General features: G+C 46.5%; 1 protein-coding gene across 6 annotated transcripts in view; it reads left to right on the forward strand.

Annotated features, from left to right (window-relative positions):
• The window catches only part of Dst (dystonin), a 396,852-nt gene that overhangs the window by 267,493 nt on the left and 102,067 nt on the right, over positions 1 to 27,292 (forward strand). For 4 of the 6 annotated variants that reach the window (XM_032900896.1, XM_032900898.1, XM_032900899.1 and 1 more), the window contains 12 exons: positions 96 to 224; positions 2,117 to 2,205; positions 3,038 to 3,176; positions 12,943 to 13,095; positions 14,476 to 14,709; positions 15,148 to 15,414; positions 16,700 to 17,245; positions 18,134 to 18,310; positions 22,054 to 22,177; positions 24,354 to 24,562; positions 25,752 to 26,069; positions 26,448 to 26,614. In XM_032900896.1, coding sequence (XP_032756787.1) covers positions 96 to 224; positions 2,117 to 2,205; positions 3,038 to 3,176; positions 12,943 to 13,095; positions 14,476 to 14,709; positions 15,148 to 15,414; positions 16,700 to 17,245; positions 18,134 to 18,310; positions 22,054 to 22,177; positions 24,354 to 24,562; positions 25,752 to 26,069; positions 26,448 to 26,614 — 2,552 coding nt within the window. Of the gene's footprint in view, positions 1 to 95; positions 225 to 2,116; positions 2,206 to 3,037; positions 3,177 to 4,164; positions 9,391 to 9,517; positions 9,668 to 10,126; positions 10,343 to 10,528; positions 10,679 to 11,728; positions 11,963 to 12,942; positions 13,096 to 14,475; positions 14,710 to 15,147; positions 15,415 to 16,699; positions 17,246 to 18,133; positions 18,311 to 22,053; positions 22,178 to 24,353; positions 24,563 to 25,751; positions 26,070 to 26,447; positions 26,615 to 27,292 lie in introns of all 6 variants that reach the window. The other 2 variants (XM_032900894.1, XM_032900895.1) reach the window with 1 other exon arrangement.

Here is a 27,292-nt window from a genome sequence, read left to right on the forward strand (position 1 = left end):
TCAGCACAGAGGAGAGGTTAGTCGAGAAGCTCAGTCGTTTATCGGAATGTATCTTTCTCTGTTTTCTCTTTTCTTTAACCACTCGTACCTGTCAGAAGTCACTGGATGAAGAGAAGAAACAGCATGTTGAAAAGGCTAAAGAATTGCAGAAATGGGTATCAAATATCAGCGAGACACTGGGAGATGGGGAGAGAGCTGGGAAACCTCACTTCTCTAAGCAACAGGTACATCTACAGAGGTCCTAATGCCAACTGGGTGGAATTTACTGAGTCATAAGTCTACAAAACACAAGCCATCAATCTTTACCTTAACCCCCATACCCCCCCAGAGTTACAAGCTTTTACAATAAAAATTAAATAGTTTAGGCCCTTAGGCATTTTTGCCCAAAGAGGCATAGTTAGAACAATCGAGAAAAGGGTGTCCTGTTCCAAAGCCAGAACTGTGTTCATTGACCTCATTATTAGCAAGCCACTAGGTTATAGCCTTATCTTATATATCAACTCCCTGATTAGAATGACTGGGATTGTTGACCAGTGACATCATCAGTCCTACGGGCCACCCATGTCAGACATGGAGAATACGGTCTAGGCTGTGAATGTTGAGTGTTTAGTTAGTAGACCTCTCCTGAGCCTTTTCTATTTCACGAGGAAGGCTTTGTTGTCCAACCTCTGCACCGTACACTCTTCCCATTGAATACCCTTCTTTCCCCTGCCCATTGCTACCCGTGTGTTAGGACACTGTAGCGGGTGGTTGGTTTTGCTCCACAGTGTAGCACTTGAAGCTCAGGACTTTGGCATTAAGGTATAAATTGTAGTAGTGCTTTATTGATGGTGGGAATTCCTGCTAGTTTGTATTCTGTTCTTGGGGTGGTTTTGTTTGGGGCAGACAAGGTCTAGGCTAGTCTTACCCTTGCTCTGCAGCCCAGGCTGGCCTTGAGATGTGATATCATACAAATGGAAGACCCAAGAATTCAGAAAGCATTTGGTGGCTTTTCAACCAAAAGACTCCAAAGTAATTGGCCTCAAATGCTTGATTTAAAATACCTTCTTCCCAGGCTTCTCACTATCAGACAGGAAGGCATTCAAACAAGGCCCATAAGCCTGAGAGCAAAGATGTCTTGAGAGAATGCGTTTCTTCAAGAAGCACAAATTGTGAACACCTGGGTGTCTTCATATTATAGTCACAACATTCTCCAGAACATTCCTTAGATTTAGGCCTAGTACATAGGACACTTTTAAATAAAATGGTGGCCCTAACTGCAGTTCTACCAGAACACCTGCTTTCTCTTCTGAAGGACAGAGTGGTTTGATGTGCACAATGAGTCCTCAGAGATTCTATTTAGCTTCGTGATTTCCTATAGCCATACCAAGTTGACTATGCAAATTGACTAATTAGTAAACTCATCTTTTCGCTGGCCCAATATTTCCTCTCATCCCTATTCATTTATAAGAATGGAAACTTTGTGGGCTGGAGAGATGGCTCAGGGGTTAAGAGCACTGACTGCTCTTAACTGACTGCTCTTTGACTGAGTTCAAATCCCAGCAACCACGTGGTGGCTCACAACCATCTGTAATGAGATCTGATGCCCTCTTCTAGTGTATCTGAAGACAGCTACAGTGTACTTACATATAATAAATCTTTTAAAAAAGGAATGGAAATTTTGATCAAATGGAAATGGGGTTCTGGACAAGTCTTGGACAAACCCCTTTTCCCATAATTCATGAGTTTGTCTTCTCTGGTAGCCAGAGATGGCGTAGGATGGTGGGAGCTGTGGTTAGCAGTTACCACCTGATCTACAGGTCTCCTGAGATGTGCTTTCAAGGGAGCCTTTGGGCTTTGGCAGATTCATGGTTGGGCCGGAACAAACTCAAGAACTGTGATGGGTTGCGTTCCCTTGTGAAGACGATACCACTGTTAATAGAGGGTACTGCACTTTCTCTTGTGTATGCTGAGGAGAGTTGAGCTCTTAGGCCGTACCGATAGCTGCTATGTTACTTAATTGTGTCACCCAGAAAATACACCTGCCACTTTCGCCTTGATTAAAATTCTGTATTTTTAGTTACTATTTAATACTCTTTCTGTGGGGAGGCTTTGAATGTGCCTTCTTACCTTACAGATTTCCAGTAAAGAAATATCAGCCAAGAAGGAGCAGTTCTCGGAAGCTCTTCAAAACACACAGATTTTTTTGGCTAAACATGGAGACAAGTATGTTGGCTTTTGTTAGCCCTTTTATTCCGTGTAGGGTTACGTTCTGAAAATCGACTCATCAGACAGGAGGCAGTGTGCATCATCCCTGACACTGTAAAAGTGGAACGCAAAGGAATCACGGTCAGCTTAATAGAACATGAGGAATGTGAACTTAGCTATGTGTCACAGCTAGCTTTCGCCATGCCAGAGCATGCTGCTACAAGAAAACAGGCTCAGACAGGTTGAACATTAGTAGCCATCGAACAGCGGTGCAGGCTCTGAGTCATGTTTTAATTCCTCATAGTACTCTGAAACTACCTTTTGGAAAATGACATAAATGTGGTCTATGTGTGCGTGTGTGTTCGTAGAATACACGCATGGGGATGTGGGGCATGTGGGGGATGTTAGTGCCCTTTTTCACCAGTGATTCAGATAAAGAAGTTTTCCCTTGTCTTAAATCATTTTGGGATGTACTCGTCATGGTTACCCCAAAACAAGTATGTGATATTTCTTCAGAGTCTGTCCCTGATCAGCTTGGCAGTAGTTACTCAGGTCTGTGTGTGTGTGTGTGTGTGTGTGTGTGTGTGTGTATGTGTGTGTGTGTGTGTGTGTGTGTGTGTTTGTTCTTAGAGAGATACTGACCTATTATTAGTTTAATTCTTTAGTCTCTTTCTCAGACAAAGAAAAGAATCTTGGCTATTTCATACAGGCTCCTTAGTTCATGTGTCATCATTTCGAGGCCCAAGAAACACCCGGATCAAGCTCTATGCAGTAGGGACACTGAAGCAAGTTACATCCTGTTACACTTGCCGGCTAACATGGCCCCCTTGATACTTTGTGTATATTGCAGACTGACAGAGGAAGACAGAAGTGACTTGGAGAAACAGGTGAAAACTCTGCAGGAAGGTTACAATTTATTATTCAGTGAATCTCTGAAACAGCAAGAGTTACAACCCTCAGGAGAGGCGAAGGTCAAGGTGGAGGAGAAGGTAACGCTCCTCACAAGATGTGAGGTCTGGCATGACTGGAAACACATGGTAACGCGCCTTGGGGTTTATATGCGGAGAGTATGTGGATAGAATTTGGAGGCTTCTGTGTTGTTTTTAAAATGCTATCTTACATGTGCAGACCATCATCCTATGCCTTAATCTCTGCCTTGCATGGTGAAAGAGGACTCGTTCATCATCTAACTCTTCTTCTCAAAGCCATTCTTTCAATATTTTGTTCAGGGTTTTATTATAAAAATATGGTCAGAAAAGAGCCCGTGGGTCATCTCTACCACTGAGATACGCCGTGGGGGTTTCTGATTGTCAGACATCCATGAGGGTTATTTTAGTGGTGGGAGGCTATGTCTTAAAGTGAAAATACTCTCACATCTTTTTTATTTAAAAAAAAAAGAATCACCTAAAATTGTCTGGCTCCCAGTAATGTGCCCGGCAGAATGTTCGATAGTTAAAAGCTGTTTGTTGTTTTAACCCCGTGACTCCCAGGAACACTTCCACATGATTTGTCATGTTTGGGGCGGGGTACGTAACAAGTCTTTTACTTATCCCTGGAAAAGTCTGTATGCTGTAAACATCAGTAGCATGGAGTTGATGCTGTCTTTCTTGTCACTAGACTCTAATCTCACCCAGATGCAGAAAGCATGGTTTGCCTTCTGGATGGATCTGTGTTCTGTTTCCTCCCTGCCAGGCTACTCTTGTGTCCTCACTAACCTTGTCAGTACACGGATGTTCAGTTTTCACTTCACAGATGCATGTTGTTTTCAAAGCTTTATCACATCCCGTGCTGTTCAGTAGATCACTGACGTAGGTCACTTGTGCATTGAGCTGCCTAACACTCACAAGCTATCTTGGTAAGTAGAGGATCATTTTTTTTAATGCTTAAGTGTATTATTATTAAAACAAAAACACCTAAGCTGCAAGAAATTGCCTGGAGGACCAGACTGACCGGGGCCTTTCTGCATTTCCCTTTCAGCCAGATAAAGTGATTGCGGGTACCATCGATCAGACAACCGGAGAGGTCCTTTCTGTCTTTCAGGCAGTTTTAAGAGGCCTCATCGACTATGAAACAGGGATTAGGTTGCTTGAAGCACAGCTAGTGATTTCTGGTTTAATTTCACCAGAGTTAAGAAAGTGTTTTGACCTCAAAGATGCTGAAAGGCACGGCCTCGTCGATGAACAGATTCTGGGCCAACTGAAAGAACTAAATGAAGCGAAGCAAATCATTTCTACGGCTTCGCCGACCACGATCCCTGTGCTTGATTCTCTGGCCCGGGGTGTGATCTCGGAGTCCGTGGCCATCCGAGTTCTGGAGATACTGCTCTCCACAGGCTCCCTGGTTGTTCCAGCCACGGGTGAACACCTGACCTTACAAAAGGCGTTCCAACAGAACTTGATTTCCTCCGCCTTGTTTTCCAAAGTTCTGGAAAGGCAAGCTGCTTGCAAAGATCTTATTGACCCGTGCACTTCTGAGAAGGTATCTTTAACTGATATGGTGCAGAGGAGTATTTTGCAGGAAAATACCAGGATATGGCTTTTACCAGTGAAACCACAGGAAGCTGGCAGGATAACACTGAAGTGTGGCAGAAGCGTTAGCATCCTGAGAGCAGCTCACGAAGGAATCATAGACCGAGAGACCATGTTTAGGCTGTTAGGGGCCCAGCTTCTGTCTGGAGGTCTCGTCGATTGCAACTCTGGTCAGAAAATGACTGTGGAGGAGGCCTTGGCAGAGGGAGTGATTGACCGAGACACTGCCAGCAGTATCCTCACCTACCAGGTTCGGACGGGTGGGATCTTGCACTCGAATCCCGCTAAGCGATTAACGGTGGATGAAGCAGTCCAGTGCGAGTTGATAACGTCCAGCAGTGCACTGCTGGTTCTGGAGGCTCAGCGGGGCTACGTTGGACTCATCTGGCCCCACTCTGGTGAAATATTTCCCACAGCCTCTTCCTTAGAGCAAGAGTTGATTACAAATGAACTAGCCTGCAAAATTCTGAATGGCAGACAGAAGATCGCGGCTCTCTACTTCCCAGAAAGCTCTCAGGTCATCGATCTGGATGCCGCTAGGCGGCTGGGGATCATAGATAACAACACAGCATCGGTTTTAAAACACGTGACGCTGCCAGACAACATGCCAGACTTAGGAGATTTGGAAGCCTGCAAAAACGCCAGGAAGTGGCTCTCTTTTTGCAAATTCCAGCCATCTACAGCCCATCGTTACACTCAGGAAGAGGATGGCTCCGATGACGAAGAGCCAGTTGCAGCTCAGAGCTCAGAACAGACTAAGAAGTTATTCCTATCTTACTTAATGGTGAACAGCTACATGGATGCAAACACAGGGCGCAGGCTTCTGCTTCATGATGGAGACTTGGAGGAGGCCGTGGGCATGCTCCTGGAAAGCTGCGGTGCGGAGCTCGGAGCCGGCACAGCCGTGAGAGAAAGCCTGTCTGTCTTACCCGTCCCTGATGCCTCTCCCGATTGTGCTTCCAGTAGTGAAAAGCACTGGTGTTCAACTCTGGCAGCTGGTTCTGATAAATGTCACTACAGACACCCTGGACATAAAGGGCCTCTTGGAAATGCAAAGTGGGACCTGAATGGAGAGCTTTGTGAAATGGGAAACAATGAGGACAGTGGCGAATTGCCTCGGCTAGAAAACCTCACAGACACAACAGTTGCTCAGAAGGCCGGCGGTCCATCTAGTGTGCCTGTCCCCAAACCTACATCATATTCAACACAGCCTGAACTTAAGAATCAGAGTGAGCTTGATAGGGAGGCGTCTCCAGACGAAGGTAACCATTCTGGCGTCTGCACATCAGAAACCAGTAGACTTTGTGATGCGAGTGAAACGGAGGATGAGGACCATATACAGAAGGGCCCCTCTGTCTTTGACTATTCCCCCCGGCTGAGTGCCCTGTTAAGCCACGATTTGTTGAGGCACAGCCAGGAGAGTTTTAGTGATACCCCAAAGAACCCAGGATATTTATGCGAAGCTTCTACTTTGTCATCCGATGACCAGAGTGTGCTAGTTGATCGAAGCACAGGAGAAAAGCTTCAAGACCAGTTCCTAGGAATCGCAGCTATCAGCGTCAGCCTGCAGGGGGCGCCCTGTGGACAGACGCCTGTAGATAATGGGTGCAGCAATTCTCAAGTACACTACTCCAGTGATGAATACATGTCTGATGCCTCTGCTGAGAGCGGAACCACTCGGCAGACAAGTGAGACGGAGAAAACTGGGTCTGAGGTGGAAGACGACTCCTGTACCATGATCCCCGGGGATGGCTCATGCAACACCAACACATCTGTTTGCCGTCCACTGTCACTTAAAGGAGCCATTGATGCGTGTGACTATGAGACATCCCTCCTGGCCGGTCAGCAGAGCGACACGGCAACAGACAGCGACAGTGATGACTATTTCTATGACACCCCCTTATTTGAAGACGAGGACCATGACTCCCTAATCCTTCAAGGTGATGACCACGACTGTTTGCAACCAGAGGACTATGACACCTTGCAGGAAGAAAATGACAGGACCCTTCCTCCTGATGATATTTTTTATGACATTTTGAAAGAGAATGAAAATCCCGAGTCTTCTCCAGGAGGAATGGATGAGAGCTTAAGTGCGGGAGGCAAAATACATTTTCCTCAGGGATTTCTTGTGGGTACCAAGAGCCCTGAGTTATATGTAGTTGACCAGAAACAATTTAATTTAGGTGGCTCTGACAAGATGAGTGAACAGTTAGTGGAGCCTGTATCCGAAAGCGAGAACCCATCTGACCTTGAGCATAGCGAGTCTGACTCGTTGACTGATGGTGAAATTACTGGAAGGAAAGAGAGCTTAGGAACTTCATTAACACCCGGCGGTCGTTGGAGAGGGGGCAGAGAAGAGTGTGACACCAGCCAAGAAAGCCAATCTGATGGGGTAGGCTCCGTACAGAGTATCGAAAGCAGCAGGCCTTATACGAGTGATGGTAGTGACAGGGATGAAGAGGACAATGGGACCTACAGCAGTGAGGACGATGGTGACAGGGGAGGAGGACAAGAAGTAGCAGGTGAGAATGGAGAGCCCTCGGACCATGCTAGCCATAACCAGTTGTACACCGCTACCGTCAAAGAACCCGGGGCGGAAACCCAAAGTGTCAGTGACACGATTCTCCTAGACAGAATGCACGATTACAGTCCGTTGGAAAAGCAGCAGCGTGGACGTGTTTTACAGCCAGAATCGGCTGTTAAGAGAGGTCGAGACACAGAAAGAAGCAATCATCCAGAACTTACCACTGAAGCTGATGAGGAAGACAGAGCAAGTATGTCCACTCACATGGTGACTACAGGTGTGTCGCTGTCTAATGCCCAAGGCACCGCCTCAGAAAACGTCGAGTTGGTTCAAGGGCCAGGCTCTACAGACATTCTAAAAGATGAGGACGAATACCTGGAGAACGGATCGCCAAAAAACGGCCGGCCTTCCGACAAAATTGTCTGTTCTGAAGCAGGGTTAGGAGGAGGACCTTCAGAGGAAAGCCACTTGTCATTCACAGCAAGCGACAGGGGTCAGCGGGGAACTGGAAGAGGTCAGGTTAAAGGTAGAGATGGCAAAAACAGCCAGCGGGTAGGTGAGACGTCCATTCAGGAAACAGGCTTTAGGGAGGACGGAGGGTTGATGAGCAGCCCAGAGGAAGGAGAAGAAGAAAGGTGTCTCAACCCCTTCCCGAATGGAAGTGCAGCAGGGAGCCCCAACATGGGTGAGAGTCAGTTTACCCCTCTACTGACACACACCGAGGAACATAGACACAGAGGGGATCCGAACACAGCAACCATGACTCTTGACTGTGAGGCGAAGGACGGGCAAACGGGGCTCCGTGAGAGTCCTGTTCTGCTTGAGACTCTTGCAGAAATATTTGACACCTCGGCTTCTAAAGAGACTCATGCTGACCCAGCTTCAGCTCTCAGGTCCTCTGGGGTGAAGAGCCAAGTGAAAGAAGATTCCCTCACTGGAGGATCAGAGAAAGAGACGGGTCCGTTCACTTCTCCAGAGCATTGTGATAAGTGTATAAACGTGGATGTGCTGGAATCAAAGAAACATACCCCAAGCTGTGCTTTCATAGCTTCTCCTCCCATGAAAGACGACTTACCCACAGTAACTAATGCAGAGGAGAAGCCAGTCATTCCCCAAGGAGACTGGCCTTCAGGTGCCAAGATCCAGCCAAGTGGTGCTTGTGTCAAGGAAAGTATGTCTGAGGGAAAAGCAGGAATTCCTCACTTCACCCCAGAACATAGTGACACCACACTGTCACTCCTGCCTCAGAAAAGTGTGGCAGAGTGTGGGGGAAATACCAACTTTGTGCAGGCCCAGCTCCATATGAATGGACTGAGAAACACCTCCGATAACACTTTAGATGTGGGCTGCCCGCAGTTAGAAAGCAGCAGAGAAAAAGAAAGCACCGAGAAACAGCCACACGGAGAACGCACCTTATCTCCCAGGCCCCTGGGAGTTCATACACCTGAGTTCGGAGAGGATGGAGGTACCTTGAAAAGGGGTTTAGACAAAGTTCAGATGAATCTCCAAGACGTGGGAGACCCTTCGGCTTGCACAGGGACTACAGTTTCAATTCAGAACTTAATTAAAAGAGCCATCTTGTCTGAGTTGCCAAATGAAACATCCAATGTGCCCAGTCCTGGCGTCTCCCCCATTAATAACTCGTCAGAAGAAAAGGCGGAGAACAGAGGCGACCCTCTCTGCATTGCAAGTCTTCTTGAGATATTGAAGCAAGACCAACATACCCAAGAAACCCCAGGCACATCTGAGTTGATCAAAGTATTAACGCAGACGGTCTGCAACCCAGAGGAAAGAGGCCTTGTGTCTGGATTGTTTCCACCGCAACTTAAAAACGCCTTTTGCAAGCTGCTATTGGATAGGTATTCAGCTGAGAGACAGCAGGCCGAAGCTTTGAAGCAAACACCATGTGCTGCTCCTGAGATGGTGGAAGAAAAGCCGTGCGACTGCAGTGACCTCAAGAGCAAAGAAGGAAATCACTACACCCCGAACCCACAAACTGTAAGAGAAGCCGGGGTAGAGCACTCCGGTGTGCACACAGCAGCATTGCCGAGAGATGAGGAGTTTGGAGAACTATGCAGTGAGCCCCCAGACCATTCAGAATATACTTCTGGATCAAAAGAAATATCTTCTGATGACAGCGCAAAAGAAAAAGTAAGTTGACATACGCGTTTTCCCATGACCGTTCCAGTGGGAAACGTGGGGACAGTCTCATACATGTTGCCGACTTTAAGTTTCTTTCATAAAGGCTGTTAATTACTGTTTCCAATTTTGTTTCTAGTGTTCCAATGGGTTACAACAGTGTTTACAGCATACTGAGAAAATGCATGAATATCTGGCCTTGCTTCAAGATATGAAGCCCCCCTTAGACAATCAGGCAGCCATGGAGAACAGTCTAGAAGCCTTGAAGAATCAGCTGAAGCAGTTAGAGGTAAGAATTATCCACTGACATATGTGCCTATCCGCTTTCCATCAACAATGGAGTTAAGCAGAAGGTTCATTTGGTCTCATGCCATCAGAGGCTGTAACCTGTGATCCCTTGGTCCGGTTGCATCTGGTTTGGTGGGCAAGGCAGTTCTTCACCTCAAGCTGAAAGGCAGAAGAAGAGAGACCAGAGTGCTCCCGGGCATTTGAGAGTCAACAACTTCAGGGATCTGAAACGCACCTACTAAATCCTCGTCCCAAAGTTTCTATTTCCCCCCTGTAGCACCAAGCCGAGGTCCAAAGCATAGGTTTTGGGAGACATCCAGGTCCAGGTTATACTGCTTCATGGATGGTGCCATTTAATACACAGTTCCACAGAGCAGAATGCCCTTCTCTCTTATACTTCAGGTTTGGGTTTGTGCCTTTTAGTGCCTGGTAAATGAATCTGGATTGTATTTCTTCGCAGACATTTGAGTTGGGATTGGCTCCAATGGCTGTATTTTTAAGAAAAGACCTAAAGCTGGCAGAAGAATTCTTAAAGTCTTTTCCTAGCGACCTTCCCAGAAGACATCATGAGGAGCTGAGCAAAAGCCACGAACGTTTACAGAATGCCTTCGAGTCCCTCAGCAGTGTGTCCTCAGAAAGGATGAAACTGATCGCGCTTGCCATCGACGCCGAAACGGTAGGCGAAAAATGGTGAATTTCAAGTAAAATGTGATTGAGAATTTAAACTGTACTATGAGGGTTTATTTATTAATTTTTTTTAGTATTGTATCTTTACAGTTCTTAACTCTCCAAACAGAATCACTGTAGGACTTTGAAATTTGGGGGATCAGCAGAAATGAATGCATAGTTTTTTGTTTTCTAGTCTAAGCTGGCAGTTCGTCATGAAGACTTCCTACACAGACTTACGTCCTACTCAGATTGGGTGTCGGAGAAAAGCAGATCTGTGGAGGACATTCAAACCGTGAACGTCCAAGATACTGAACTTGTAAAGAACAGTGTGAAGTTTCTTAAGGCAAGTATCAGAATGCACACGACCTGCAGATCTCGTGTAGGAAGTGTTCAGGACAAATACAGCCTTCCCGAGACCGTCAGGAATTGTTTCCCTGTCTTTGGCTTGAAGAGATGTCTCTTCATAGTCAACCTAACACTAGAACGTATTCCATCCACCATACCGAATTCTCACTGCCACTGACATACTGACATCTGTGTTCATGTGCTTTACAAGTGAATCGTATAAGCCCAACTTAGCTACAGATTAGTCAAAGTATAGTAACCCAAGTTGTGTTTGTACGGTAATAAGTTTTTATCTGAAAATTCTTTTTTAATGGGCTCTTAATTTGAACAACATTCCTGTGAACACTGGGTTCCTTGCCTCAGTCAGAAAAATTACAGCCTGTTAATTAATATTCTGTGTTCCTTGTAGTCTTGTGAATTATCACAATTGAAAGGATATGGAAATATCAGCAGTTACTTTGTGACATTAATGTCAATTTCACTGTGATGAGTCAAGTAATTTTGGAGATATATATATATATATATATATAGCTATTTTAAGTGTGATCTACCAGGCGAGGAGAAAATGCCCTTAGGGAGATATATATATATATATCTTTGCATGTTAACTCCCATCGTATTTAAATGCTTTATTATTGGAATGAAAAGATGACTTAGTAGATGAAGGGCTTGTCATTCTTTCTATGCAAGCATGAGGATAAGAGTTTAAATCCCTAGACTCTGTGTAAAGTTGTGTTGGGTAACACATATCTGTAGTACTAGTGTTTCTGTGTGGAAATAGGGGGTGGAGACAGGAGTTACCAGTTATCACACATCACACACACACACACACACACACACACACACACACGCAATTTGAAGAGCACTTTAATTACCTATTACCAGATGATGAATTTTTTTTTTACGAATTACTAGAAACGTATTCTTAACCCTTTAAGGGATGATAGCGGGATCATATTTAAGTAGCAAGCATACTTGAGCATTACCAGTGCTGGTGAACCTCATGCTAACCTCCCTCTCCTGGCCATTTGTGCTGCTTCCTTCACAGAATGTGCTGACAGACCTTTCACACACCAAAGTGCAGCTGGAGACAACAGCCTTTGACATTCAGTCCTTCATCTCCGATTACGCACAAGATCTGTCTCCCAACCAAAGCAGACAGCTGCTGAGACTCCTGAATACAACCCAGAAGTGTTTCCTTGACATGCAGGAGCTGGTGACCTCCGAGGTGGTCCGGTTAGAGACTCTGCTGCAGCTCGAGCAGGAGCTCGGTCATCAGAAGGTTTGCCTTTCTTGTGGAATTGCGCTCACTGTTTTACTTGATCAGTAAATACTGACCAGCTAGGGAGTGCTCTGGACAGGCCGGAACCGGTGCTGAGCAGAATCCCTGACTTACATCAAGGCACGGTCTTTCACCTGGATGCTGTCATGTAGTTGAGTTTTTTCGTTGACCTCTTAACAGTATTCTGCGAGGTGAGAGTCCTCATCCTCTCTGAAAAACGAGGGCCAGAAAGCATTCAGGAGCGCCCAAGAGTCACTGGTGAAAGCTTATCTGGTAGCATTATGAGCACTGATAAGATGATTCATACAAAACCCTTAGCCCTGTGCCTGGCCTCTGCTGAGATTTTAGTAAACATGAGCTGTGTCTACTGTTGCTGTAAGCTAGGTAATAAGAAGGTGTAGAATAGGAAAATAGAAATGCAGGTTTTGTCTTACGAATCTGTTAGATTTAGTGGATTCTGTTATGGTAGTGTCCGAGGGCAGCAATGAGCGAAGAACTTAATGTTGAAATAAAAATAATGCATGCAATGTTTCTTTTGCTCTTGAAGCATCCAGGCACTATGTGTAGCATGATAACCTATATATATATACATACATATCCATATGTTTACTGACAAGTCACAACTAACTTCTCTTTTGGTGTCCTTTTGCAGAATTAATTCTATGTGTCGCAGGTTTCAGGAGCTTAAGGAGATGGGATGTTTCTTCCTGTCGATCAGAAGTCCATCTCTTACACTTGTGCATGGCCAGTATTCTACTGAGTGTCTTCACGCGAACAGGCTCTTTTTGTGTATACAGGACATGCTCATACCGTACTGTCTGTCTGTCCTTCCTCTGTTTGCACTCCAGTGCTATCATGTTTACAGCATACTCAAAAAGGCTTAATGCGGGGTGTTTGGAAAGTGTGTTCTGTTAAGAGGCTAGATCAGAAGCAGGTTGAAAGTTGCCCATTGACGGCGTTTTGGGTTTTCTCCATCTTAGGTTGTGGCAGAGCGTCAGCAAGAGTACAAAGAGAAACTCCAAGGGCTGTGTGACCTCCTCACCCAGACTGAAAACCGCCTAATTAGTCACCAGGAAGCCTTTGTGATTGGAGACGGCACGGTGGAGTTAAAGAAGTACCAGTCCAAGCAAGAGGTAGACCTTTTGGTATAAGTAGCTGTATATCCCCGTTAGGTTTGGTTCGGAGTTCTGTGAGACCACTGGGGTTATTGAAAACACAGGGGTGTCAGAAGCAAGGCGTGCCCAGGCTCTCGGAAATAGATTTAAACTTTGTACCTAAATCTAGATTTACAACTTAAAGCAGGCCAGGTAATTCTTTTGACATTGTTTTAGTGACATGCTGCGATCAAGGAGGTAAATGATAGGTTACAATGTAACCCTTTTATGGCCAGCTGACTCACTGGCAAATCAGGAAAAATAGGCTTCAGTTTGATTGCTTTCCCAGTACCACCCCCTTTCTGTTTCTCTGGTTTTCTTGTAATTAATTCTTTTTTATCTAAGGAAAGAGGGTAAAAAAAAAAAAACGCAGGAGAGGAAAACTTGTGTCTTGATGTCAGGAGAACTCACTATCTGTAGCCTTGATTCAGTTCAGTGTTAAGTCAGGACCCTGGATCTCGGTTCCCTTCAGTAAGTCCTAAGCGTCCTTCTGTTGCTACATTGTTATTAAAGCTGAGTAAATATGAATCAAGTCCTTGCCACAGTTAATGTCAAGTAGTACTGTTGTAATATGCAGGCAAGTGAACACTCAGGCCCTTGAGGAAGCTCAAGGCAGAGTAGAAGAAAGGCGTTATGAAGGTGCAGTGGTATAACATGAGGATGAAAGTACATAAAAATGGGGTTCCCTTGTGTTTAAGAGGAAAGATCAGAGGGAAATTTCTACTTCCCAGAAAAGCGAGAACTCCTGAGAGATCTTAGTCTTGGGAATCCTAGTAGCTGGGGCTAAGGTACAAAGGGCTGTGTTTTATATAACATGGTGTTAAAAACCCAGTTCACTGATGGGAACTTTTTTTCTTTTCTCTCCTGAGAAATAGATATGAATTTAAATATCAAGCTTCTATTGGGTGTGAGGGCCATGTCTAACTGGAAACATAGCACTTGGGAAGCCAAGGAGGAGGAGGACTGTTTCTCCACCCACCCGGGCCACATAGTGAGACACAGTCTCAGAAAATAGGCATCGGTGTTTAGAATTAGAGTAAATAGCGCCACAAATTTCTGTGGTAAATGCTCTGACAGAGATCTCATACAGAGTCCTGTAACTCACATACCCGAGTACCTCGAGGTCTTCAGTGTTTCACAGAAACTCTTTCCTTTCTCATGAAAAGCTCACTCGTTTTTAATACCGAGAGTTCAAATTACAAGAAAACGAGCATGCAGCTGAACCAGCTCACAGCACCACCACCACACTCCGTGTGCTTCTCGGCTCTGCCAGGCTCCGCCTGCAGTCGCGCTCCCTTGGAATCCCGGTTCTGTAAGAATCCAAATGATAACAGTTCCTCTTTCCCCGTGTGTTTTAAGGAATTACAGAGGGATATGCAAGGAAGTACACAGGCCCTGGCAGAAATAGTGAGAAACACAGAAATCTTTTTGAAAGAGAGCGGCGACGAGTTGTCCCAAGAGGATAAGGCTTTGATCGAGCAGAAGCTCAACGAGGCGAAGGTGAAATGTGAGCAGCTGAATTTAAAGGCTGAGCAGTCGACCAAGGAGCTGGATAAGGCGGTGACTGCGGCCCTCAAGGAGGAGACTGAAAAGGTGCCTGTCCCAGTGTGGTGCACTGTTGCTTCACCAGGTGGTTAGCACGGTAGCCGCTTGCCTTTGTCGTGCGTATCAGGTGGTGGTGAGCCGTGGTTAGCACCGAGCGAGCGTGAAAATACGGGGCTCTGGGTACATTACTGCCCGATTCAGAGATGGGGAGGGTTGGCTTTTACTTAGTCTTTCCGTAAGTAGAAGCTGGTTGAGAGAATGTGCATGTGAGAAATGCATGGGAAGTGCAGTCAACTGTAGTTAAAATTTCATGATACATGTTTGAAGGCAGCATAGACCCAGGGTAACTGCTTGTTGCTTTAAGGTTTAGTTCTCATATGTTTTTGATATGTGCACACACACACACACACACACACACGCACACACGCACATTACTGTGTTGAGCCTAGGCTGCGTCTATAATACTTATGATCCCCCCCTACCCAGGTTGCGGCTGCGAGGCAGCTGGAAGAGAGCAAAACCAAAATAGAAAACCTTCTGAACTGGTTGTCAAACGTTGAGAGAGCCTCAGAAGGACCAGGAAGGCTGCACACACAACCCCTGGAGCAGAACGGAACCCATCTGCATGAAGGCGACGGCACGTCGGGAGCTGGTGAAGAGGATGAAGTCAATGGTAACCTGCTGGAGACAGATGCCGAAGGGCACGGCGGGACGACCGAGGGGAACCTGAACCAGCAGTACGAGAAGGTCAAGGTGATTAAACGGTGCTGCCCTCAGGTTCTGTGTGGGGGATGGGTCAAGAGTCAGAGCCTTACGACCGCAGAGAATGAAGGCTTTCCCTGCCCCGGCCTTATGTCTAGTATAAATTACTGAGAAAGTTATTAGCAAACGAAAACCGTAAGAAGGAAATCGCTAGGTACAACTCCTGTGCATAGCTGAAGCCCTGTTTTAGAAACAAAAGAGAGCTGGAGAGCTGGCTCAGTGGTTCGGAAAGCTTGCTGTTCTGGAAGAGGATCCAAGTGCAGTTCCAAGCCCCCCACATCACGCAGCTCACAGCCCGTAACTCCAGCTGGCCTCCGAGGTCACCCGGAACAGACATGGTATGCATAAAGCTTAACAAAGAAGGACATGGTAGAGTGCTTGCCTAGCAAGCACAAGGCCCTGGGTTCGGTCCCCAGCTCCGAAAAAAAGAAAAAAAAAAAACAAAGAAGGACATGAAGGAGGCTGATTGTTGAGTTCTCCAGAGCAGGGGCGGTGGCCCAGCACGCCTCCTCAGTTTCCCAGTCTAACTAGCTACTCTTTGAGGTTTTAAATTCCCATCGGATGACATGTGCAACTTACATACCCAACGTAGCTTGCCCAGGTTCCACGTGTAGTAAAGTAGAGTTTGGCCTTGTCCTCGGCCATAGTTTTGCTGCACAGCCTTGAGCTCTGTGTGTTGCCTGTGAGCGGTCATAGGCTGCTGTGAAGAACGAAAGCCCAGCACACAGAAGCAGTAGAGGCTGTGTCCTCCATGCACCTGCAAGAGCAAAGGCAGCTCTGGGGTGACCGTTTCAACGTGTCCCGGAGTTGATGGTTCTTGTCTCTGTCTCTTGGTGCCTGGTGGCTGTCCTTGAGAGGAGAGTGAGGCTGTCAGCAGCTCTCGTGCCTCTGACCCCGTGGCCTCACCACTTCCCGAGGGCCCTCTCTGCTTTCCTGCCTCCGTAGACTCAAACCTCTGCCAGGTTCTGGAGGAATTCTTTGTATGTGAGCTGAGGCGATCCTTAAAGCAAATCAGCGACACCATTGAGGCCACCACCTCCATGTTCAGTATAAGCCTGAGACCCAGTGGGGCCAGATGTCTCCATCATTCCCCTCTTGTCTTCTCCTCTAACTCGCTAGGCTTCTCTAATACTGTTCTTGTTTCGCTCTTGTTCAACTGTCTTTAAACTCGACAACAGGAGGAAGGGTTATAGATATGGTTGGGTCCTAGAAGCCTGGTCACCCCGCCAAGGCACGGTGTTCCTGGCAGCAGGTCTAAAGTGTTGTTTCCACACAGGCCCAGCATGAAAAGATCGTGGCTCAGCACCAGGCGGTCATCATGGCCACGCAGTCGGCGCAGGTGCTGCTGGAGAAACAGGGCCACCATCTGTCCCCTGAAGAGAAGGAGAAGCTGCAGGCCAACGTGCAGGAGCTGAAGGCGCACTACGAGACGGTGCTGGCCGAGTGCGAGAAGAAGGTGAAGCTGACCCACTCCCTGCAGGAGGAGCTGGAGAAGTTCGATGCCGACTGCGGTGAGTTTGAGCATTGGCTGCAGCAGTCGGAACAGGAGCTGGAGAACCTGGAGGCAGGCGCGGACGACCTCAGCGGGCTGACGGACAAGCTGGCGAGGCAGAAGAGCTTCTCGGAAGACGTCATTTCGCACAAAGGTGACCTGAGGTACATCACCATTTCCGGAAACAGAGTGATGGAAGCTGCCAAATCTTGCAGCAAGAGGGACGGTGACAGGATTGGCAAGGACAGCGTTGAGACTTCCGCAACCCACAGAGAGGTTCAGACCAAACTGGATCAGGTTACAGACCGCTTCCGGTCTCTCTACTCTAAGGTAAGTTTGCTTTCTTTTTATTTTTTTTTTAAATGGAGGTCAGTCCGTGATAAACTTTTATACGTGTCGTCTTCACTTTTGCTTTGGATTTAGAAGTTAAAAAAAAAAATAGAACACACAAATATTGACATGGGGAAAATGTCTCTTAAAGGTTAGTAACCTGAAGTTGGTTTCTCAAATTTTTGTAGTACCAGATTTGGCCACCAGATGAGGCTCATGAGCTAGGCAGAAGGAGGGGCCTCAGCTTCCGGTCATTGTCATTCACGTAGGATAATTCCCTTCCAATATTCCAGGACTGTTGTGCAGATGTATTTGATCGATATGTTTTCATTATGAGTGGCTAATGTTCTGCGTTGCTCCCTTGGGTCAGCCTGGGCTACATAGCAAGATCCTGTCTTAGTGTGGGGAGGGAGAAGACCCAAGAATGTGTTTTCCTGATTGTAGCGGAGGCTGTCCAGGCGTAGCCCGTTGCATATTTGGCGAGCACTTCTGAGGCTCGGGTGGTGCTTCTGTTACTCTTAAGTTATTTCACCTGATCACGTTAGTCCTGTACAGCACGTAGAAGGTGTAAAGCACCTTAAAGGATTTTCATCACATTTCTATGGTATTGTGTGAAAGTTTGCCTGGTCCGGTGATTGATTTGTGTTTAAGGCCAGCCAGCAACGACGTCTTTTTTAGTTATTGTAAGTCTAGAACTATCTCCTCGTTTTAATGGTTACCTTTTGACTTCCCCACATTCTCCACATGAAGGGGAAGATGCCTCGACTTTGGTTGAAGTCTGGTCCCCCCGCCCCCCGAGTTATACAGTTCATCCATCTTGAGATCTTATCACATGAGAAGATGGTGGGCCTCAGCCTCCCTCCCTCTCTCTCTGTCTTTGATTTTTAGTGCAGTGTTCTTGGAAACAACCTCAAAGATCTGGTGGATAAATACCAACACTACGAAGATGCTTCCTGTGGACTTCTCTCCGGGCTCCAGGCCTGCGAGGCCAAAGCCAGCAGACACTTGCTCGAGCCCATCGCTTTGGACCCCAAAAATCTGCAAAGGCAGTTAGAAGAGACCAAGGTAAAGGAGGAGGAGGAAGGGGAAGAGAAACAACCCCTCAGCCATGCTATCGAAAGAATTCCATTCTCCACGGTTGCGTGATAGTTTTGCTCTGGGCCCAGGAAATCTGTGGAGAATATTCTGTCCCACCAGAGGGTTCCAGAACATTTATCCCACAGTTACTTAACCGGATTAACATTGCCATTGTTGGCAGCATCCACTGCACCCTCCTCCCACCTCCACCAAAGCCAGCCGCTTAATTACTGTTATATTTCTTGACTTTTCCATTAGAATTAAGCTCCAAGAAGGCAGGGGTTTGTGTCTGTCTTGTATGGTGCTATGTTCCTAGTTTCTAGAACCCGTGGATGGCAAACCCCTTTGAGGGTCCAAACAACCCCTTTCATAGGTGTCGCCTAAGACTATCAGCTCTCGGCATACTAGACATTTGCATTGTGAGTCACAACTGTAGCAAGTTACAGTTGCGAATTAGCAATGAAAATAATCTGTGGTTAGGGAGGTCACCACAACGTGAGGAACTACATTAGGAAGGTTGAGGACACTGATCTAGAGGGTTACCCCGCCCAAAGTGCACGGTGGGTATCTGTTCAGGAAAGGACATCTAGAAGAATGTTGCCGTCATGTTCAGAGTGCCTCAGAGTCAGTCATAACGGTTCCTGGTAAGTTCCTTCGTGGTATATAGAGATGCAAACTTCAGTTAACCACCTTACCACAGAATGTCTTCCTGCCTTTCCAGAAATGTGTGATCGACAAACTCTTGGTGAGACAAACTGTCAAATTACTCTATCCTATTTTTATTAATTGATTAATTTAGTTAGTTGACATCCCAATTGCAGCTTCCCCTTCCTTTCTCCTCTCCTCACCCCCTATACCAACTTATCTTAGTCAGGGTTTCTATTCCTGCACAAACATCAGGACCAAGAAGCAGGTTGTGGAGGAAAGGGTTATTCAGCTTACACTTCCACATTGCTGTTTCATCACCAAAGGAAGTCAGGACTGGAACTCAAGCAGGTCAGGAAGCAGGAGCTGATGCAGAGGCCATGGAGGGATGTTACTTACTGGCTTGCTCCCCTGGCTTGCTCTGCTTGCTTTCTTATAGAACCCAGGACCACCACTAGCCCAGGGATGGTACCACCCACAATGGGCTGGGCCCTCCCACCCTTGATCACTAATTAAGAAAATGCCTTACAGCTGGGTCTCATGGAGGCATTTCCTCAAGGGAAGCTCCTTTCTCCTTGATAACTCCAGCTCGTGTCAAGTTGACACAAAACCAGTCAGCACACCACCCCTCCTTCCTTTCTCCTTAAAAAAGGGGAGGTCCTCCATAGATATCAACCAGCCTTGGCGTATCAGGTTGCAGTAAGACTACTTAAGGCGAGACGAGACAGCCCTGTTAGAGGAAAGGGATCCAAAGGCAGGCAAACCATCAGACAGCCCCTGCTCCTGCTTCAGGAGTCCCACACGAAGACCCAGGTGCACAACTGCTACATATGTGCTAGGTTCGTCCTGTGTGTGCTCTCTGGTTGGGGGTTCAGTCCTTGTGAGCCCCTGCATCCTGACCAGGGATTAGCTGATTCTGTAGGTTTTCTTGTAGTCCCCTTGACCCCTCTGACTCTTTGAATCCTTCCTCCCCATCTTCCACAGGATTCCCTAATGTTTGACTGTGGGTCTCTGCATCTGTTTTCCTCAGTTGCTGGGTGAGGCCTTTCGGATGAGTTATGCTAGGCTCTAGTCAGCAAACGTTGCAGAATATGATGAATGATGTCAGGGATGGCTCCCTCTCATGGCATGGATCTCAAGCCGGGCAGTCATTGACCGACCATTTCCTCCATTTCTGCTCCATCTTCACCCCTACACGTCCTGTAGGCAGGAAAAAACTGTGGGTCAAAGTTTGTGACTGGGTTGGTGTCTAATCCCTCCACTGGATGTCTTACCTGCTTACAGGAGATGGGTGTTTCAGGCTCCGTATCCCCCATTGCTAGGAGTCCTAGTCGGGTCACCCCATGGATTCCTGGGAGTTTCCATTGTCCTAGATTTTCAGCTTGTCCCAGGCACACGCCCCTACCCCTGATTCCAGTTCTCTTTCCCTCTGTTCTATTCTTCCCACACCTGATCCCACCGTTCCCATCCCTACCATCTCCCCCACCCAGTCCCCCCCATCCACCCAACCCCCCACATCTATTCTATTCCCCCTTCTCGGTGAGATCCAAGGGTCGCCCTAGATCCAAACCATATTTTAAAATTTTGAACTAAGGATAGATAATTTTTAAAATGCTATATTCTTACTCAGGGTTATACACTGAGAACTGAAGTTTAAAAGATTCATTGATCTAGAGATGGTTCCTTTTAGCAGGTGGGGTTACTTGAATTACTGTGATCAGAGCCTGCGCCCTGCAGTGCTGTCAAGCTAGGCTTGGCCTCCACCCTCAGGCCAATTATAGAACCAAGGGATGATGAGAGCAGAGAGGAGAGAGATGCGCAGGCTGGCCACACTGGGGAAGGAAATAAAGACCCCGTCTTTGGGGCCCTGACCTGAGGTTTAAGGTTAAGTGGGAAGCAAGAGAAACGAATCCCTGGTCAGGATGCAGCCTTGCTCATCGCCGGCCCGGCCACCCGGCCTTGTCTTAGCTTCAGTCTCAGACAAGGTGGTCTGACACATTGTGGGAACTGTGAAATATCCTTCCAGGAGACAAGCTTACCCTTTGGCTGGCACGAGAATCTAGCCTTTCCTTCTCCCAGCATGAGATCTCTGGGGAGATTCAAGTTCTTGGGGGCCCATTGTTTCAGTGGCCTCATAGGCTAAAGGAAAGGCACAGATGTCTCCAGGACACCTGCATCCCCACCAAGTGAACGCAGCAGCCTTCGTTCACTGCAAGGACGCAGAAGGGGCAAGAGCAAAGGACAGTGGAAGGGAAGAAGGGGAAGGCGCAGAGAGGACGGGCACATCTCCTTCAGCACTGTCAGAACCCTGGAGGAGACATCAGGAAAGTATCCTGGGCTAGGCCAGCATCCAGTTGCTCCCACTGCCTGCCTTCCCCTGGGTACCTGTCCCCTCTCCCCTCTTCTCCCTTCCCCTCCCTTCCCCTCCCCTCCCCTTTTCCCCCTCCCCCCTTTCCCTTTCCCCAGGCTATTTCTTTGCCTTCTGGTTACCCTACAGAGAAATATTCTGCTTTTTCATTTCCATAGTTTTTTCAGGGCCCAGCATCGTCACCCCTTACTGGTCCTCACTCCCCCACGGGTCTTCCTCCAGTATCTCCTCTTACCTGGAGAATGTAGCCCATCCTGTAAGCTTTGTAGCTGTTTTACCCCAGAGTGTGGTAATGCTTTTTTAATTTTTAGATGCTCAATAACAAATTACACAAATACAGATGGCACACCATGAAGTCAAGGACCTAGGGTCAGAAACAGCCCTGGGGGTTCTCTGTGTCTTAGTTTTGCTGCTGCTGGGCATTGGGATTTGGGGGGCAGGGTACAAAGCATCAAAGTAAGAATTAGGGAAAAGCATCATGAGGTTAGAAATTGAAAGTAGGCAGGTTGCTAAGAACACCTCACGGTGTGCCTTGGCTCACCGTCTGGATTGGTTGGTTGATGCATTCTCCTTGCTGTACCCTCGGAAGTCCAGAGTAAGCTTGACAATGAAAGTTTGTGTGTTCTGTGGTTTATTCTGTTCAATTGAGATTACCATTGTTTTCCTCATTGGGAACCTGTTAGTCCTGCATATAATTGAAAACCACTTAATCCCACAGGCTTTGCAAGGACAGATATCAAGTCAGCAGGCTGCTGTAGAGAAGCTGAAGAAAACCGCAGAAGTACTCTTGGATGCCAAGGGCTCGCTACTTCCTGCCAAGAACGACATCCAGAAGACGCTTGGTGAGGTCTTAGTGTAAGGTCTTAGCCCTTGTTTCCTGTCTCCTGGGTAAATTCGAAATAGAGGTATCTTACAGATAAGGAGAAAGTGTTCACACATGCAAGTTGTTTGCTTCATGATCTCTGTCTGTGCGTATGAGATTAAAAACATCTTCCAGATGACTATTCATATGGTTCCCCCCAAGTAGAGCTGAGTTAAAAATCTGAGCAGAAGTTTTCAGTGAAAAGAAAGGCACTCCACCACTTTTCTTCATTCTTAGAGACACAAGCATTCTTGATCGTGACCACGATCAATAAGTGATTTCAAGGCACATGTATTTATGAATTACATGTGATTTTTATCATGGTATAATGTATCTAATTATAAAACACAAAGCTACAGAACTTTAAGGCCTATGAGGAAAGTGTGAGTGCTAGCCCTTAAGGTTTTATTCTTCCATTTCGATAGACCATCGTCTAAGCCCACATGGGCGACCATGGCCAGAGTAGGAGCCCACGCCTGGAGGTGTAGAGGGAAGGGTTGTCTTCATTGTTTTCTGTTATTTTAAGAGGCATTTTGAGGTTTTCCTTCCTTTTTTTTCCTCCTTTTTGTTTTTTCATCTTTTTAAGACAAGATCTTGCTCAATAGCCCAGTTGGCCTGAGAATAACTGTGGAGCCCAGGCTGGTCTTGAACTCATGACAGTCCTATGTTAGTCATCTGAATGCTAAGACTTCTGAATGCCATGCCTGACTTTTCCTGCTGTTAAATGTTCGTTATTTAATGGGTTATAGCAAGGACAGTTAAAGCTTCTCTCTGGCAGCATTTTCTAAGAATGTGTGGACCGGTTTAGGATACAGAGACATTTCCATAAGATCTTTTATTATTATTATTATTATTATTATTATTATTATTATTATTATTATTATTATTATTTCTAAGAAAAACTTCTTAGTAACTTCTAAAAATACTTTTTTTGGATTGTTTGTTGATTTAACAAATAAATAAAGACAATAAGAGCTTGCATATATCCCAGGCCAGCCTTGGGAAAGCATGTGAGTCATTCCTGAAGGCTTTAGCAGGACACAATGTGGAACACTGCATTAGCCACAGCCTAGACAGCTCCTTAAACGAGTCCCCTTAGAGGCTTGTGTTTGGTTTGTGGCACAGGACTCGATAGTCAAACAATTTAAGCTGTTGCTTAACAGTTCTTCACTAAATTGGAAAGTTTATGTGACTGAGATAATCGTGGCCCTTTGGCGAAATACAACGAAGCCCACAAGAATGCTGCAAGGAGAGAGAAACTGCTTTTCGTAGGCACCGGGAGGATAACAGCAGAGGAAGCAAGGGTCAGACTCAGGTGTGACCCCTAACTCACGCGGCTGCTTTAAGTCACAGCTTACGACTGGCAGTCGAGCTGTTCCTCAGGAGACAGTGCTTACGGGTGATGAGATCTACTGGTGACATAACACCACGACGTAAGGTTTACCATCTGCATCTCCTTACTTCTGTGCACTTGAAGACTCTTTCTGATTATGACAAAAGCTGACCATGAGTGTCTGTGTGGCAGAATTGTCCCTAGAGAGTATGTCTGAGACCGTCACTCCCCACCCCAGGCAGTTATCAATGTGTTCACAGGTCAGGCCGAGACACGGCAGTGATTGAAGTGACCCACTGTTTAGACCTTTCATCTCTCTGGGACACTCCAAATGTGTATGCATCTAAGAATCCTTCCCCATGCAGGTGCCAGGCGTGTGATTTCTTTTCTTGTTTTTTTTTAATTAATTTTTATTTATATGAGTACACTGTAGCTGTCTTCAGACACACCAGAAAAGGGCACCAGATCCCATTACAGATGGTTGTGAGCCACCATGTGGTTGCTGGGAATTGAACTCAGGACCTCTGGAAGAGCAGTCAGTGCTCTTAACCGCTGAGCCATCTCTCCAGCCATAACTTCTTTTCCCGTTTTTTTTTGGTGTTGTTTTTTTTTTTGTTTGTTTGTTTGTTTTTTACTATTTTATTTTCCACTCCACGGCCGTCTGTATAAATGTTACACCTGATCTGATGGTTCATTAGAGACGTGTCATTTACGCTTTTTTCCCTATGGAAACGTAACTGTTCATCATAAAGTGCGTTTGAAAAAGTGAATCGGTCAAGTACAACTCTGTGCTCCCTGTCCCCCTTCTCTCTGCTTGGAGTAGATGACATTGTTGGGAGATACGACGACCTGTCCAAGTCTGTGAATGAACGGAACGAAAAGCTTCAGATAACGCTGACCCGCTCCCTGAGTGTGCAGGACGGATTGGACGAGATGCTGGACTGGATGGGAAGTGTGGAAAGCTCACTGGTCAAACAAGGTCAAGTGCCCTTAAACTCCACAGCGCTCCAGGACCTCATCAGTAAAAACATCGTGAGTGACCTTCATTAAAGGGAAGAATTCCACTTGCCCTTGAAAACACGTTATTTACCTTCAGGAATAGGTAGGCTTGGAGATAAAGAGGTGTAGGTTGATGTCACTATACAGGTACAGGGTAGAACGAGGCCTGCCATGGGACGAGAAGGAAGGATGGACAGGAGCAAAGTTTTAGAGAGGAGGAGACTGCAGCAAGGGAGAGAGCATGGAGGCGGATGTTAAGATTTCTCTCTGCACATTTACAGATTGTTATGAATATTCTTAAGGGATGGCTATGTGCAGGATTTTGTGTGTCTAGATGAGCAAACTGTATCTTATCTAGGTGGGCGGTTTGTATCCTTATCAATTGGTTGTAAGTTAATTGTGCAGATGTATTGTACATTGAGCATTTAATACATAAATCTGGCTGTTGGGTTCCAGTTTGCTGAGTCATGGTTTCACTGGGGAGTTGGGAGTGTGAGCAGAGTCCGTGACAGGAAGCATTCTAGGCTGTAGAATGCTTGAGGCCAGCGTGGCATGGGGAGGAACACGATGTGAGTCTCGGGCATGGTAACAACTGCCAAGGGGACAGTGTGTGAAAGGGGGAACAGAGAAACGGCTAGAGCGAGGATCAGGCGCAGAGCGGGAGCCGTGGGAACCTCACGAAGCGCCTTTTTTTATATTATACCACAACAAAGAGGGATACTAATGAAAACCGCAGAGGAGCAATCGGTGCTTGTACAAATGAGTATGTAAATGATTTTTTTGATGGCACCTGGAAAGGGATTAATAGACTCGTCATTATTCATTAAGGAGGGTTTAACCGTACGTTGTATCTAATCTTGTTTACCGTGACTTTGGCCAGCTGCTCGAGGGTTCGTCAGATCAATCTTGCTGTTGCCAGGTATTTAAAAAAATTAAGAACATGGCTAATCCCCAGGCTGCCTTAGATCCCTAGGGGTTGCCCGGTAGCAGCAAGCCCCCGCCTCTCTCAAGCAGCCAACCAGCTGTTCTCCACACTCCCCTGAGGAGCTTTAGGATTGGCTTCCTCAAGAGAAAAATCAAACACGCCACTCATTTCCAACCGCTAACCGTTCTAGTCACAGGTTGTCCAAGCTTACACTGCTGTGAAGAATCTTTTTCAAAACTCTGTGGCTTTATCTGTAGACATCGTCAGAAAACACGTACAACAATTCCTGTATTTCAGATGCTGGATCAGGATATTACAGGTCGTCAGAGCAGCATAAACGCCATGAACGAAAAGGTGAAGACATTTATAGAGACAACAGACCCATCCACTGCCTCCTCGCTGCAAGCAAAAATGAAGGACCTGTCTGCTCGCTTTTCTGAAGCGAGTCAGAAACACAAGGAAAAGCTCGCCAAGATGGTGGAGCTAAAGTCCAAAGTAGAGGAGTTTGAGAAGCTCTCAGACAAGCTCCAGACTTTCCTAGAGACACAGAGCCAGGCACTCACTGAGGTAGACATGCCGGGAAAGGACGTTCCAGAGCTGTCTCAGCATATGCAGGTGCGTATCCCTCAGGAGTGACAGTGCCAAGCACGTGGACCGGCTGAGACAGGCTCACGCGTCTTTTATCTACAGTCCTAACTCCCAACCATCATTCTAACTGGTCCATACTTGTTTCTCCGTGAAGCATCTCCCTGTTGAATAGAAATAAAACATTTACCACACGTTGTCATGCTGTTACAGCTATCCCTGAGCATGCCAGATCCACAGAGAAACAAAAACACAGCGTGTAAGGTCAACACAGCGTGTGCGTTCAGAGTCTGGGGAGCGCCACGCAGTAGATGCGCGAGCTGCTCGACTTCCACGCAGAACACACTGGTGGGTTTGCCGTTCTAAGGTCTAGCAATGTTTATACTGACAGATGTCAATGCTTTGCAGGAATCCACTACTAAATTCTTAGAACACAGGAAAGATCTCGAAGCTTTGCACAGCCTCCTGAAAGAGATATCCAGCCACGGCTTACCAGGGGACAAAGCTCTGGTGTTTGAGAAAACTAATAATTTGTCAAAGAAATTCAAAGAACTGGAGGATACTATCCAAGAAAAGTAAGACCCTCTCTAAAGTCTATTTAAGTGTTCTGTTCCACTGGAGGTAGCCAGCTGGGTTGCCTTTATTTATGTAAGTCTATAACTGAGGTGATTTCCGAACTGTGGGATCTCAGACTGTTGGTGGATTTGGGCATTAAATATACTCAGAAAGACGAAGCAGGGGTTACAGGGAGTTTGAAGCCCTACCCTGGACTGCAGCGAGACTCTGTCTTTAAAAGCAAAACATAACAAAAACATCAATTAACTATTGGCTAAAATATTAAGGTGGGAAACTAGAAACACTGCTTTATGTAAAAGTGGGAACACTGGGTGCACAGTGGTACTCGTAGGGTATTACAGGGCTGGGGAGATGGCTCAGCGGTTAAAAGCACAAGCTGCTCTTCCAGAGGTCCTGAGTTCAGTTCCTGTAGGGTGATGTCATTATGCAGCAAGGCGGGGCCAGGATAAGGCGAAGCCTATCATTGGATGAGAAGGAAGGGTAGGTGGGGAAAAGTCTATGAAGGAGGGAGGAGGAGGAGGAGGAGGAGGAGGAGGAGGAGGAGGAGGAGGAGGAGGAGGAGGGCGAAGAGGAAGATGGAGACAGAGGGAAGGGGTGATTCTGATCCAGGTGGATTAGGTCAATTTTATCTCGTCTAGGTGGGTGGTTTATATCTTTATTAATTGGCAGTGGATTTA

This window comes from Rattus rattus, chromosome 4, assembly GCF_011064425.1.
Source record: "Rattus rattus isolate New Zealand chromosome 4, Rrattus_CSIRO_v1, whole genome shotgun sequence".
Classification (NCBI taxonomy): Eukaryota; Metazoa; Chordata; class Mammalia; order Rodentia; family Muridae; genus Rattus; species Rattus rattus.